Below are 15,945 nucleotides of genomic sequence, written 5' to 3'. Positions count from 1 at the left end.
AGCGCTGAGCGCGCGCCGGAAGTGACGGCATCAGGCGGCGGCGGCGGAGCGGGGGGAGGCAAGGAGGCAGCATGGCGGCGGCGGCGGGCGGGCCGCAGGGGCTGGGCGGGTGGCTGCGGAGCGCCTACCGCTTCGCCACCGACCGGAACGACTTCCGCAGGTCGGTACCGCGGGCGGGGAGCGGGATGGGTTCGGGCCCGGGCGGGAGCCAGCGCTGCCGGTCTGTGTTTCAGGAACTTGCTGGTGAACCTGGGGCTTTTCGCCGCTGGAGTCTGGGTCGCCCGGAACCTGACGGATATCGACCTGATGGCCCCGCAGCCCGTCGCGTAGCGACGGTGAGTCCTGGGGGCAGCGGCCCCGGAGGTCGCAGGGACAAGGGGCCTCCGGCCACCCGGGAGCTGCCGCGCTGGTCCGTGTAACGTGTGTCCAGCTCTCGGTGACCCAACTCTGGTGTATACCCTGGCTGGCAGAACCCCCCAAAGCAGATCAGGGCCCTCCCCGGGACGGGGATGTCACCGTGCGTTGTAAAGTGACCAAATAAAAGATAACGAGGTACAAGAGACACAAAACCCCGAGCACGCTCTAGCCCCAGGAGGACCAAAGCCTAACGCGAGCTCATTTGTACAGAGAGTTGCAAAGCTGCGTTAAATTCCTGTATGCCGGTAGACTAAATTAGAAACAACCTTGTCTAACTCTGCCTAATTGCTGACCTAGGAAAGGAATAGAGCTGCAAGGGAGAAGAGCTCACCCCCCTGCCCACGAGGACCAGAAGATGTGTTTAGCCGTTACACGATCCGATCCCTTCTCTGCTGAGCTGCTACTCACACTTCAAAGCTGTCACGCTTGAAGCAGTGACAAGGGGGGGAAAAGCTTTCAGGTGTGAGAGGGAGAATTTATTTTCAATAATAATATGAGAATAGTTTTCTCAAGAATGTGAATCCATTGTGCGTGGAAGTTTCTTCTGTACCCCTGTCTAGATGTTTATTAAAGTATGTAGAATAATGACATAACCCACTGGAATTTCATTTTTTTAATAAGAAACTTCAGCTTACAAAAACAAGGTGTAAAAAGAGTAGAGATTTACAAAAAAATCATAAAAACATGATTTATATTTCACACCCGAAAGACAAAGGAACAAGTCCAGTCCTGGGTTGTAAGCAGGACCCATGAGCTACTTATTCAAAGGAAAAACAAAACTGTGACAAGCCCTAGGTAAGCTCTAACCACCGGGAGGTTTCCCATCCCAACATCTGGATGGGATAAAGCTGGGACACTGTAAAGGAACGATGACTGTGTGTGGGAAGAAGAAGCCATTTGGTGTTGCATAGCATTTTCGTGCCCTGGACTGAGACTACAGCTTGCTGTTACCAACTTTAAAGTCCAACTGTGGGTGGTGAAGCTGTTCAGGGGACAATGAAAGCACCACAGGAAGCTGATGTGGGAGCTGTGGCTGCGATTTACTCGTACGTTACACACCAGCTCCTCCAAGATGCTTTCTGTAGAACAGAATAACTTCCCAGCCCTGAGCGTTATGGCAGCAGGACTGCAACATGGCTTCAGATTCTTTGGACAGGTTTTTAGTTTAAGACATTCTTCTGAAGTAGCTCTGCCTCCACGTTTTGTGACAGAGAACTGCCCCCCCTGCCTGCCCCAGAGAGAAACTCATTCCACTACTGAGACATTCTTAAAAATGCTGTTTTCAAAGCAGATATTTTAACATCCTGTAAAGAAATGAAGTTCTTTTGAAGTATAGATAATCCAAGTTATGCAGAAACAGTTTCTGCAGGAAAAGGGGATTAATTAGAGCATTAAGTCATTTTATAGTTAATCTTAGTTTTGATCTAGAACACACTAATCTCCTCCGGAGGCCCGGGTTCACGCAGGGGGCAGTTCATGCAGTTAAGTACATAAGGCTGCCATAGGCGACTTACTGGATGTTGTCTTAACAAACCTTGACTAAAACAAAAGCTGCTGAACCTGCGATTAGGAGCAGTGCGCTTGCACCGAGCTGCGAGACAGCTGGACAGCTTGCCAGAAACATTCAGTAATTAATTGGATTCTCGTGTCACTTGCTGCAGCCTGGGAGTGTCCTTGAAGCAAAGGCAGTCTTACTCATGAGCACAGCATGGCATACATCAGCTTAAGTCATTACTGACCTAAGTAACAGAAATTTGAAGCAGAAACTAGAGGCTGCTCTGACTTAAAGCCCCCACAGAAGCCACTGAAAAAAAGGGAACCCACCCCAGCTCCAGCGAGGCTCCTCACCCCAGAGAGCAGCACAGCATTTCACTCCTGTTCTCACAAGGGCTGGCAGGGGATTTCATACTGAGGGAAAACTGCTCATCTGCCATCCAGCCTCTGCCAACAGCACCCTTCCAGCAACCTTAACTTAGAGCGGGATTAACTTCTTTAAAGTGATAACGATTAGCTTTAATTCTGCCCTTACTCAAGAGCGAAGCTTCCAGGGCATTAGCCGAAGCGGGGTCTCCCCGGCAGCATCCTGCCCAAGCCCATCACACCCTAAGGGAGCTCACCCAGGCAGCACTCGGAGAAGCTGCTTTAAGTTTCTAAGCTGTGTTCAAGTTTCTTTCTTTTATGGAAAGGCATACTTCACACTTAACCCTGCCCACATGGAAGGGATGTGGTTGTTCCTCTTTAGCAGGAGCAACACTCCCATGCTCACCCAGAAAGTGGCTGTAAAGCAGGAACAGAAACAAGAGGGGGCCTCTTCCGCTCCAGGTTTCACCAAGTCCTAGTTTGACAAGTCAGGGCGCAGCACTTTAGCATGGAAAAAAATCAAATTTACCACCACTATTGAAAGTATTTTATCAAGACTAAAAATTGGAAATTAAATTGGGTAAAGCCATCAACTGTATCATCTCCTTTCTCACTTCCAGTTTTGCAAAGCATTTACAGTGATGTTGTGGGCTTTAAGTAGGCAGCTCCTTTATAAAACTTGAGAATTTGGGGTCCTGTTCCTTAGGAACTGTAGTATCTAATGGAAAAGCAGCATTCATTTTGCTAGTATGAGACTACTGATCAGAGAAAGTTTTTGCCATAAAAAAAGGTGGTTGCTGCTAACGAGACTGCGTTTGCATTTTGTTAATGGCTCTGCATTCTGACTCCTGCAGGAGCTTCAGAACAATAAATACTTAACAGTGGTTAAAGTCAATTGTGGGCCCTTGGGGCTGGTCTTTTGTTTCCACCCCCTCGTGGAAATGTACATTGCAAAGCTCATTTTTAAGACTCAAGAACTCTTTTGAAGGAATTTTGGCCCACCCTCCTTTAAACTAGTGGAACCCATACGCACAAAATAAAAAGGCATACCCCTAAAATCAAGCAAGCCAAATAATCACTCCTTGGTACAGAACTAATGTGTGTAGCTTTTGATCATTTAAACGTGGTTTTACAAAGTTAGAAGCTTGCTAGAACGCTTCACATTCCCATCTGCAACGAACAGGTATCGATATTAACGTAACGGACACCAAAAACCCACTGCATTGAGGTTTTATATTCCCACAGGCAATAAATTCTCAACCTAAGCCTGCCCTATCTGATCCCAAACCCGCTGAAGGGATTAGACGCACACAAAAAGGCAGTGTTCAGAGCTGGTGCTTGGGTTTTACTGTTTACTTTGAGGAAGGGACACTTGGCCACCTTATGCAAGTCTAACTATTGCATATTAAATTTACGCAGGCATTACGCAGCAGGCTTTTGCTCACGTGTGGAAGCATTTGCTAGGTTGCTAAGAGGAAACCTGTGCAAACACTGCCATGACAATGCAGACTGTTATTTTTTTTCTTTTCTAAACCAGCAATTAGCATCAGGTTTGTAACAGAAGGTGCTTCCCAAAGCTACAGCTACTCTAGCAAAAACCTCACTGGAGTTTTTATTCCTTGCCCTATGCTACGTGCTCTGACAGACATCAACTTACTGGCCTGACTGGAGGGGCCTGGATGACATAAGAAAATCTAAAAATCCAAATCTAATCCGCCTTTGAACAAGCTGTTATTTGAATTATTAGAAATACAGAGGATTTCAAGCACGTAACACTACAATACTAGCTTCTGAGCTTGCTAGTAAACGTCATTCACAAACAGATGTAAAAATGTCAGTGATACTGAGGACTTGTAAAAACACACAAATCTCTCTGCTGCTTCAGTCAGGTGGGGGGAAATTCATGACTTAGCTCCCAACATTTCTGTCCCATGCAAAATATTATTGGATACAAGGCACCAGATCTAAGGAATCATACAAAATTAGTTCACAAAACTGTACTGGCGAGTAAAACTATCTCCCAGTCTTCTCTCTTGCCTGCATAGGTCTCATTCTTCAACACCACTGACTTTCACTGGAGCTCATCCCAGGGTAAACAGCCATAAGTTTCATTAGTCTCTCTCATTGGGATGCAATTAAGCATATTCAGGCCTGGGGACGTTACAATCAATAAAAGTTTCTAAATTACCACCAAGACAATATTTACTCTAGAAGCCTTGCCTTCTAAAAGCAAAAACCCCTCCTGATAGCGAGTCCATAGGACACACTTAATGCTTTTACTGTTTTCAATTTTATTCCTACACTCAAAAAACTGTCTAGAAGTCCCTAAGTGGGGGTGGTGCTGCCCCCCAGAAAAGTCTGACGTCAAGCATTTAATATGCAGTATTCGGTTTGCTGCCTCACATTAATAACTTCAAAGCCAGACCAGAGAATTGTTCTGGTCAGAACTAAGGGGGGAAAAAAAAAAAATCTATTTTTTCAGTGCTTTGCAGAGAAACTGTTTTTGCATTATGCATAGTTTAACTTGAGGACACAGGCAGTAAAGGGACAACAAAAAGGCAAATTTATGTAAGTAACTCGCTAGTGGAATGAAGTTAGCTGAAACGAAGTGGTCTCCAACAACTACAGCAGATGCTGTATCACACCTGGCCATGAATACATTAAGATTCTTCATTCTTATAAACATAAAATTAAGGAATGCCAATTTGCTTCCACGTTGAATGGAATAAGGAGATGCTGGGAAAAGTTCTGTCCCAAAAGTCTGTCAGCATAAACCTGCAAGGTGCCAAGAACCTCACGCTTGCTCTGAGCATCTCTCAAGGCAACTGACTCCTTGCTACAAGACTGGAACCCCAGTACAGGAGCCCCAGCACACAGAGAAACCAATTCTGCTCCCAGTAGTACCAAAATCAAGGTTTTTATGTTGCAGACACTTAGCTTGCAACCCGCAACTGCGACCACTGAACTCCGTGCATGAGTTAAGTCACATCATCTGCCTGTGTATTTGCAAAAGCAGAGCCTAAACCTGGAATTATTCTAAATATGCATCAGTGTATTAGCAGGATTTGAAGCCATACCATTAAAGGAGGGACAAAGTTTGCTTTACAGGCAACCCTTTGTCACTTAAGTGGGTTTCACTGCAACTGCAAGTAGCATTTTCATCTTACTGATGGAGAGAGGTAACTTCCAATCAGAATTTCTGGCAAATAGGACACTATAAAACAGTGCCCACCATGGAGGGAGCATTGGGCTATGCTTGTATAAAGAAGCCAGCAGTAGACAAATATAAACCAAACAGCATAAAAAATGCTATACGCTATCGCTTCCAAATAAAAGCTAAATCTTACAGAAACCTCACAGTGTTGGAAAAAGCAAGTTTATTTACTTTGAAGTATAATTCATTCCTTCCCTATCAGGGCAATCATTTTTTCTGACTGCAGTATGTCCCCATCTCAGCACAACTAGGCTAACGTCCCGTGGAGAGGCCACTAATGCCAAAAGATGTCACCAGAAAACGCTACAAAATCTGCTCGGGCAATCAGATGCAGCAACGGCTACAGGTATGCTCCCAGCTCCCCACTCCATTCACGTGACGACTGTATTCCTACCTGAATTCAAATATTAATGCAAAACACTCAGTCAAAAGATGAGCATTCATAGGGAAGAGTCTCTGCTCACCGCAGTAACAACTAATGCTGCATTAAAGTTTGCCTTTCTATCAGTTTTTTATATAAACAGGACCAGCGTGGCTAAGGGAACACACCATTTGGTAGTCACAGTAAACCACGCCTGTCGTTTAGAAGAATATAATCCTCTTAAAGGGTGGCTGGGCCTGGAAGGACAGATGATTGGGAAAAATACCAGTTTTCCCTTCCACCTCTTCGATTGAAAAGGCAACGTTAAGGACTATTTTTTCCTTTAATTTTCTTTTTGAGACACATACTCTTCACAGAGGATATGTTTTGCCCTAGAAAAGAACCCATCATATATCTGATAATCACAAGCACTTCATTTTGATTCTTTCAGGAATGTCAGCTTCTACCTGTGCTGAACCCCAGCTGCCCCCACAATCAGCAGTCACATTTACTTTTATTGCCTCTCAATTTGGCCTATTGCATTTTTTATTAATTTTATTTACTGGTAGCACAGAAAATCCCCTACCTAGTAAACACACAGACATTCATAAGAAATCCTTCCAGACCCTGCCACATTTAGAGAACCAAAACTAAAACTTTTTAATCACTTTCCCATTGGACTGTTTCAAACTGTCTCATCTCCAAAAAAATAAGAGAATATGATCTCAAAATTATACTTAATTGTTAAAAAGAGAGTTTTTGTAGGCTTGAAAAGCAGCATGTTGCTCAGACGTACAAGAAATGGGAAACTTTAAGGACAGAGGAGACCTAGTGCCACACTGTGCTCCGACAAAACGAAAGTTTGTTCGCTGTGCTCATCTCCGCGTGGCTGAAGCCATTAACAGCAGCCAAAGTAAGAGAGACCAATTTGCCCAGAGGACAGGAGGTTAAAAGTCGCAGTAGCAGCAGTGGAAAGAGAGGAATGGCATTTGGGAAACTTACCTCTTCACTCCCCACCACAGTTACACCCTTTTGAGGGGGAAACTTCTCGGCCGTTGAACCACAGACTCACGCAGCTGACTAGTGACGTACACGCTTTGGGTGAAAACCGAGGAAGTTCAGGCCGGCAGCCAGTGAGAACAAATAGGATCGTATTTATGTGACTAGGGTGTAAACAGAGTCCTGCTGCAGGGCCGGCTGAGTCGGTCCTCCTTGGAGCAGCGGGTCAGGGATGCTCCCCTTGGGTTGGGACGCTGCCCAAAGTAACCCCTCGAGGTCGAGAGCCCTCGCCTTGCTAGGTGAGTGATTGCGCATTTTGGGTCATCATTCTAAAGCTGAGCAATTCCTAATTCGGCTGTGTGTTGTGGTGTTAATTCCGCCTGGCATTCTGGACCTGTAGTTTATTAATCTTTGTCGGAGCACCAAGAGGATTTTGAAGAGAACAAATCTCAATTGGAGCCTATTCCCTGCCTCATCTATTTTTGTGAATCAACAACAATGTAGGGTTGTCAGTGTGTATCTGAAGTACTGAGGCCTGAGCAAGAGGCCCTGAACCAAAGCTGACCTCTAGATGAACCTTCCAACCAAACGTTATATATTAGTATCTGATCATTAGCAAAATACGTACGATCATTAGCGAAAGATGTGGCTTAGATAAAATATAATCATTAGTGAAGATAAAATATCATGAGGATGTATTTATCTTTCCTTGTTTAGAGGCAGGTGTCACGGCCATGAAACCAGATGTCTGGCCTTGTTTGAAAATACGTGGTCAAAGCCAAATAGATAAAGAAGCTCCCTTAGTTCCTCCTTGAGCCCTGGGCAGGCTTTGGGTGGAATCTAAAAGGAGAGTGAAACCAGATGTTTCCACATTTAAGCTTGTTTATTCAACAATATAAAAGCTGGACCCTCTTGCAGCGACTTTGCAGACCTCCCCTACGAGTGGCCGCACTGAGTAGGACCTCCCAGCTGCCGGGAAAGGCTCTCCAAATCCTCGCTGCAACCGGGGCTCCCCAGCGACTGCGGGTCTGGATGATGGTAAAGTATTAGGGCAACTGGTGATGAATCTTTCTTAATCACTATATTAACCTTACATAGTAATGATTAGGTGCGTTACCTTGTTTTGTTTTGTTCTTGCTGTATTATTTCCCTTATTATTTTATTGCTTTAAACGTAAGTAAAGGTAAGCTCACTTCTTTAACCTGGTGTCTGTGTCCTTTATGCATTGGCAAAACAGTGTCTGATGGGCAAATGCTGACAAGAGTAAAAGCAGAAGAGGGAGGGAGAGAAACACACTTTGAGAACTTTTTCTGCCTGAAAATAGAACCAATTTTTTTTTTAAGAACTTCATATTTTAGATTACTTCACCTTTAACCACTTTAAAAACCCAACAAACCATCGAGATTGAAAGACATCATGTCTCTCTGCAGTTACATATTCAGATTTGATGAAAACATGAAATGTGAACAGCCAAACCCCGAATTATAAAAACACCTGAGGTGCAACCGTAGGCTGAGAAGTGACTATAAACAGTCGACTAAGGCCCTATGTTTCTCATAGAATTCTAAAATCAAGACGATTACAGATACAGACATTTTTGTAGCCTTTCAAACTCAACATGGAATTTGAGATTTAACTACATTCCTTCCCTTTACGTCCCAGCAGAAACAAAGACTTCACAGGCTTGAATTGTGCACACTACACGTGTGCAACCTCTCTGCCCTCGGTTAGTCTGGGCCTTGTGTGACAACCGCAATTAATGAATATTTCCATTACAGAAGCTAGCTCTGCCTCCCACCGTTGTGGTATTATTCCCCTGAGGAAAACAAGCCACACTTGTAAAAAAAGTGCTAGTTTGCCAGTGTACAATACCTCCACGCTACCTGCTCCTGCTGTCACAGCTGTACAAGCCAGGGCTCAGACTGCTTTATAAGCCTGATCAACAAAGTAAAGCCAGCAGAAGCCTGTAGCATAGGCTTTGTTTTTGCTGCCACTGTAAACAGATATGACACACAGGTACATTCCTGTTTTACTACAAGGTTTTGCTTTTTTGTTTTTAAACACACTTTCTCCAGAGCAAAACTCTTTTAAAATCACAGTCCTAGTGAATTTAGCTGCCACTTCAGTTCAGCCCAGAGAATAAACCTTCAAGTGTGCGCACAGCCTCAGTAACACTGAGAAAAAGAGCTGTTGACAAAGCCTGCCAGCCATGGGTTTGCCCTCCACTGATGGCAAAGAAATTGGTATCACAGAGATAGCTGAGGCCTCGGGGAATATCTTCCTTGGTAGAAGAATGTTAAACATTTCTCCAGCAAGAATGGCTCTCAGGGCAGTCAACTCTATCCAACAACCGTTCAAATAAATACCTGGGTGACTCTGTGATTCAAACCCTGGGAATCTGAATGGCAATGAAAGGGGACGGTACTATACCTGTTCCTGCTGGAGTTTTATCAGCATTACCAGGGACTGACGGTTTTTGAAGCCAGATGAATGCTTCTATCTCCTGGTTGTGCTCATTTGTTACACACCTTACACAATTCCTTTTTGATACGAGATGAATGATCTACAGCATCAAACTTTCTCATTTCGTTCTGTGAGCGTAATTTAACAACAAGATGCTTTAAAAACAAGATTCTGACTACGACCTTACGTGTCAGAATTGCACAGCTCGATACGCTTCTCCAGACCCTGGGCGGCAAACGTCACGATCTGACCCCCTTCCTGCAGCGAGCCTTTTTCCCTCCAAAGAGGAACGATGTGAACGCCAATGGTTTAGAAAAAAAAAACAACTGAGACTGGTGATTGAGTTACAGAACTCCCCATCATGGGAACGTCAGTCTTCTGTCCTTATCGCTATTTTTGGATGGCACCTGAGCTTGGAGTTGTTTTTCTGAGATTCTTGCTTTGTCCTGCACTGTTCTTTGAGTGTAAAAAAGAATGTAGGCCTGGGTTTTGCACACCTCCTCCACGCTACATACATTCAGTTTGGAGTCATTGCAGTGGACCCAAAAACCTAGGAAGCAAAGTGAGAAAGAGGACATTAGTAAGGGAGGCATCATCCCTTGTAACTGCATTTCGGAACTGTTCATAGGAAACATCCACAGAGAAAAAGGGCTGCGAAGGAGAAAAGGCATCTCTATCTGTTCCCCTACAGATGCTTTGAAAAAGAGTTTCTAATCTGGAAAACATTTTGATCGTTTCTGTGCTGTTAACAGAGTTTAGAAATACCAAATTATAATTTAACCAATTGTATATTATAGCCCAAAGACTCAAAATAAAATAACTAAAAATATTTTTATTTTTAAATAAAAAATTCCCTGGAGACAGCCAATTTGTACCTCTTTCTCCCCAAGTCAGAAGGCATAGCCAATGCTAATTCAGCTGCAGAAAGAGACTGCTGGAAATTCACACGAACCCTGCGGATGTTATTCATGAATAGTCCCTGTCCAGTTTCAAAACACTTTCTGTTTATCTCATCATCCCAAGGATACTGAGAAAAGACACCCAGCTGGAGCAGCTCCACGGAGTTACATCGCATGAGAAAATGAAGCATTCATGCTGTTAACAGCAAGCAATAAAAGGCATCCCAAAGGGCCGCAAAGCAAAGAGCAGCAATCTGTGGCTTTATGCAAAAAAAAAAAAGAAAACATGCTATTAGCAAAACATTCTGGGAAACAAACTACCGAATGTCAGGAGACTTGATTCCAACCAACTTTGATCATAAAGCTTTATAACACACTACGTCTATGGAATAAAACACAAGTTTGTGGAATTTGTTTGCCCCATAATAAGGCACACGCACCTCCCTCTGTGTTGTAGCAATATGCTGTGTAGTGTCCTGAGCCAAACCCCTTCCCGTGATGCATCACCACAGCGGAGAGGTCATAGACAAAGGTCTCTTTGTCAAGAGAGGAGAGAGAGTCCCTGCAGCAGTAAGGTTCCATGTTTAATACCTGGTCAAAGAGGACATGGACCCCAATCTTCTCACGGTGATTACGTTCAGACCACCTGCAAGCACAAGGGCACGAATCAAAGACTCAGGATCCTGCTTGGCGACAGCGGTGCAGGGCTGCGGGAGGATGCACACAGAAGTCGCCTCTGCTAAACAACTCTCAGAGCTTTCTGTGCTAGGGTCAAGTAGGCATCATATAATTTTTTCCTTCTGTTTTCACTCTAACATCTACTACAGTCATCTTCTGCATACAGCTGATATGGTCATTGACACCCATTTGTTATTTGTTAGGATATTGTTGAGATTTGCAACAGTCCAACACAAAGCAAGCCAAACATCTACTCTGACAGACAAACAGCATTTAAAATACTCAGTTACATAAATATAAACCCCACACACCTCAGCTGCCTGTGCTAACCATTTTAGAGACTTTTCATAACATTTTGAACTTTGTCTGCTACGTTTTATTCAACAGGTAAATACATAATATTGGCATTTGACTATCACAGGCTTCCAGCTTCAACAAATCCTTCACTCAACTTCTCTGTTCATCCATCTCACAGCCACTGTTTCAAGTTGTCTGCAAACTCAGACACATACCGTTGAGTACAATTCAAGGAAATCAGTGTGAATATTTACAAAACATTACATTGTGTGCATAGTAGAAAACATGCTACAAACAAGCTACTGATTGTAAGCAGTACTCTGAGAAGGTATCACACATCTGGTTTGGGTAAAAATGTTTATACACATGCATTCCCCAGAAAGCGAGAGAAGTTGTGGGCCCACACTAACCACTTCTTTCCAAAAAGCCAGAGGCAAGGCGCTGCAGCGTGCCCCACTCACCTGAATCGTTTAAGGTGCAGTCGGAGGACCTGAGGTAGTCTGTAGATCATTAACTGCTTTTTAGCTTCACTCAGAACAAGAGGTTTAGGAGAAGACTTTCGCCGTTTGCCTACCAAAAAAAGAGAAAAAAAAAAAATCAAGGCAAAGATTGTTAGGGTGTAATTAATTTTCAGAAGGGGAAAAGAGCACGTTCCAAACTCTTTTTTTTCCAGTAGCAGTAGTTCAGCTCACATGCACTTAGGATGGACGCGCAGGGAAACATTTCTTATGAATTCCTTCACAGAGCAGGAACTTTTCTAGGTGTAGAAGGAGATAGATAAATTGCTTTGCTTTGTGTTCAGATCAAAGAGTTTAGACCTAGATAGGAAAACTAATAAAAATAAAATAGATGGATTATAAGAATAGTGAATAGAGTTATGGAAACTATAGCCACAGGTGCTCAGAGATTCTGAGAACCACGTCGCAACCATAATGCTGCTCGCTGGTCCCTTGTACAGCCCCATCCAGGGCTGGCTTAAAACCCACTCGAGTTAATCAGTAGTTTCTTAGAAGCCTTAGACCTAGAAATAACAAAAGATAATCAATTAAGTTTTCTTAGAATTGTAAGGTAAAAAAACCTGTGTGTACAGAAGAAGATGGACGAGGAGATAAGGGACCAAGATGACCCTGAAGACTTCAAGGCCAGAAAGAGGGATTAGAACAGAATGGCAAGAATCAGCTGGGACAGGGGATTTTGATGGACTTTTGGCAAACGAGAAGATTCAGGAACCAAGAATTCGTGGAAAAGTACTGAAGACTTTGTATCTTAGGTAATGCATGATGAAAAGTATAGAAGGTATGGAGTTTTTGCTGTTAGTTGCCATTCACTGAGGTGGTGGCACAACTCTGAGTTGTCAATAAAGCAAACCTAGAGGTACCCACGTCTGGTTGATCCCCTTGAACACTAGGATCAAAACTCACATGTTTAAAAATACTTAAACTTCTTCACTTTTCTGATGTCCATAATCACACAATCAGTTATCACCTTCACGCTGCTCATGCTGACATTTTGTTCTGAGAAATACACCAGAAATATTAAGACAGAGCTAGGGCCAAAGACATGTAGGGCTGTAGCAGTTTCAACAGGTGAACTACTAGCATACAAATACTACTATTTGACATTGTATTCTGTTAAAATACTACTTATTATAGCACTACAAGAAAGCTTGTAGTAGCAAGCTTCACTAGCTCAAGAAGTCAGCAGAAAATGCTTCCCGCAAGGTTCCACCTCTCGCAGGGTTTCTGCCTGCTCAAGAACGTGAAACAACCTCTGAACCGAAACTGGAGAAGAGGGGAAAAAAGGTTCCTCTTCCCAGTGATTACTCTTCCCAGGATACTGAACATACGACTACACCAGGAGGAAGACAGGTGGCTTTCAGAGCTTCCAATAAGAAATGTACCTGTTAATTAGATTTCTGCACCTCACTGCACCAGTTCAGAACAGATGGGTTGCTCCTCCTCCATCACGGCTGACAAGCAGTGCCCCCAATAGTTTTTGGCACCTCGACGAAGTCTGGTTGCCTTTCCCTGACTTTTTTTTCAGCTGGTTAATGTTTCCTTAGCCATTTAACTCTGAAGTAACTGTTAAAATTCGTGTTTTCCCAAAGAATCAAAGAAAACAGGGTTAAGATGAAGCTGTACTCATCCATATCGACGCTTTGTGAACACTATTTGTGAATCAGAATCTGTTCCCATTATATTGGGCTTTGTCTCAAGAACATCTAGGCAACAATTATTTCCTAACGCCTTGTGAAGATGTTTAATAACAGATTTGCAAGTTAATAGAGAACAGATCTCTACAAATATTTGCTACTTCAGCTGCTTAGTTGCAATGCAAGTCAAATTATTGGCATTTTCCTCCCAAAGGGATGAACATCTGCCATAAATACCTGCATGAAAAAAATTTCAAATCCAGCTTATCAGAGTAGCTGAGCTGCATGATTATACACAAGGCTAAAATTATTTTCAGGCATATAATGACCTTACACTCAGACCTACTACAGGAAAGCTGAAGTCATCTTCTAGCTGAGCGCAGCAAAACACGTGCATTCACATAACGGCTAATACATTAACCTGAGACTCCCAGAATAATGTCAGTTCATTGCTTCTTGACAAAATGCCTACAGAGAGATGGAAACTCTAACCTGGCAGCAGACCTTGAGAACTCTGCATTTGTGATTTCTGGTCAAAGGATTCAATCGAGAACAGGCAGCATATAGATGACTTGTTATAAAAGCTTCCCTGCCATGCAGAGATGAGCAAACCACAGGGGATAAGGTTCCTTCTTTTGTCTCCAAATCCAACCCTTTTCCTCCCCTGCCCCCAAAAAAAATCCTGTAGTTGCCTTCCCCTTCCCCTCCAACACAAGCAGCCAGAGCAGTTCTGAGCAGGGTCATATTAAACCCTTAGTAAATTGCGCTGCTGAATGGCAGAGATGAGAAAAGAATGATATATCAGTCCCAAACTGGTACCCAGAGGAGAAGCTACCCGCGGGAGGGAACAAAACAGCACAAGCAGCAAGGAAGAACAGTCTCCCTATACATGTAGGCCACAACACATGTTTTCAGACACACAAAATATGCATCAGAAAGCTTACACTCGGAAACCAGACGGCGCTTCTGATGGCAAAGACAGCAGCAGCATCCGACTTACTGTTGCACTGGTCGCACGCATATATCCTCCCTTCCAGAGCTTCGGTCTCGGTGAACTTGGCCAACATCTCTGTCAGCATGCACTCTGTCTGCGTGACAGGGACGATCCCTTTCTCCATAGAGTGATAGCGCTCGGGGAATTCCAGGGAAAGATCCCAGAAGGGCTCCACAGTGTTGGATTTGTAGTTGCATGTTATGCAGGTGACCTGGGAACGAAACGTGTATATGTAAATGAAGCCATGAACACGTACACCTGCAGACTGGCGTTTACATTTGCATCTAAATAGCCAGTTTATGCCCAAAAAGCAGTGCAGTTTCACGGACATAAAGACGATCTGTGAGTCAAGAGAAACACTGCTCATTTCCAGTCTGAAAGCTGTCCTGAACAGATCATTTAAACTACTTTCTCCAGTCTCAAAAAAATGGAGACAATATTCACCTTTATGGGATTCACTTCCTCAGATAAACACCATTACAGGTATAATACCAATTCACAGTTGGGTAACAAGCACCTTGGATCTGTTTTCTACTACAAAAAGTACACGTTAGCATTTATCATGCAGTCTTCCTTCCATATTTTCTCTACTTTCCTTGCATATTTCAAAGTGTATAATTCCTTTAACGTTTCACCTGCTAGCTAAATAAAAATTATTCATGAATGGAGCACGAAAGGACGAATTTCAGATGCACTTATTTTCTTATGTCATCCCACAGTATTATAAATAAGAACAGCAGAAAAGTTTTCAATTAAACTCAGAGGCAGAAAGCGAGAGCACGAGGAGGTAACAAAAGCAGAAAGCAGATCTGGTCAGAATCTGTGTTATTGTGAGAACCACCCACCAGAAACCAGCTTCCAACCTTGCAGCCTGGCAGCTTCATCCACTGAAGGCACCAGAAACTTCAAGCTGGATTCGTAGCTAGCAGATAGGGAAGGAAGACTTCTGTGTGTAGAGGGGTTTGAAATTAAATACAGTACATGTACACAAGGGTTACAGAAGTAGAATAAATAGCTCTGCAAGTTATTTATAGTGAGTCATAGTAGCAGATAAATTACACTGATCTGTGAACACCTTCAGGCTGTTAACAGAGACCTACCACCGAATCTAGAACCCTGACCGAGCCACAACACACCATCATCCAGAGCCAAGAGATGCAACTGAAGGAAGAACGTTTAGTTAAGAAGTCCACAAGAAGTTCATGCACTACAAAGATGAATCAAATGAACCATGACTTCAAGCATCCTTTCCCTGAGAAGCCAAAAGCTTTAACTTGAAAAATACACCTTTTAATCTTTAACGTGTACATAAGTTCTTATGAGTGGTCATCTTAGGAAGAGTGGCACTGAGAAGGACGATATAAATAGCAATGAGAACACACACATATAATACTCCTCATGGTCTGATCTTGCAAACCCTCGAGTGTCAAGTTATGCACACATTTAATTTCTCCTGAAATGAGGGTTTTCAAAATGCACTGGGCTCTCAGGGTCTGCCTTGTGGGGAATAATACATTTCAGACAAGGGAACAGCACAAGAATAAGAGACTAAGCACCAAGACAGGCACTTTCAGCTCCTACAGAAACATGTGTTAAGCATGCTCAGTATCT

The 15,945-nt window shown here is 43.4% G+C and overlaps 2 protein-coding genes across 2 annotated transcripts in view; one reads left to right on the top strand and one right to left on the bottom strand.

The window, feature by feature from the left end:
• Positions 1-45: 45 nt before the first annotated feature.
• Positions 46-1,010, top strand: TOMM6 (translocase of outer mitochondrial membrane 6). The gene is made up of 3 exons (XM_068419439.1): positions 46-160; positions 234-335; positions 715-1,010. The coding sequence occupies exons 1-2, from the start codon at positions 72-74 to the stop codon at positions 328-330; spliced, it is 186 nt and encodes a 61-aa protein (XP_068275540.1). The 5' UTR covers positions 46-71; the 3' UTR covers positions 331-335; positions 715-1,010.
• A 5,846-nt stretch (positions 1,011-6,856) lies between these two features.
• The window catches only part of USP49 (ubiquitin specific peptidase 49), a 29,878-nt gene continuing 20,789 nt past the window's right edge, over positions 6,857-15,945 (bottom strand). Inside the window, exons 4-7 of the mRNA XM_068419138.1 lie at positions 14,341-14,545; positions 11,650-11,758; positions 10,654-10,859; positions 6,857-9,864 (exon numbers count right to left, since the gene is read on the bottom strand). Of these exons, the coding sequence (XP_068275239.1) occupies positions 9,674-9,864; positions 10,654-10,859; positions 11,650-11,758; positions 14,341-14,545 (711 nt within the window). The 3' untranslated portion in view covers positions 6,857-9,673. The remainder of the gene's footprint in view (positions 9,865-10,653; positions 10,860-11,649; positions 11,759-14,340; positions 14,546-15,945) is intronic.

Source organism: Nyctibius grandis, chromosome 27 (genome assembly GCF_013368605.1).
Source record: "Nyctibius grandis isolate bNycGra1 chromosome 27, bNycGra1.pri, whole genome shotgun sequence".
NCBI classification, from domain to species: Eukaryota; Metazoa; Chordata; class Aves; order Nyctibiiformes; family Nyctibiidae; genus Nyctibius; species Nyctibius grandis.
Note: the sequence above shows the minus strand (reverse complement) of the source record. Positions and strands in the feature narration are given on the sequence as shown.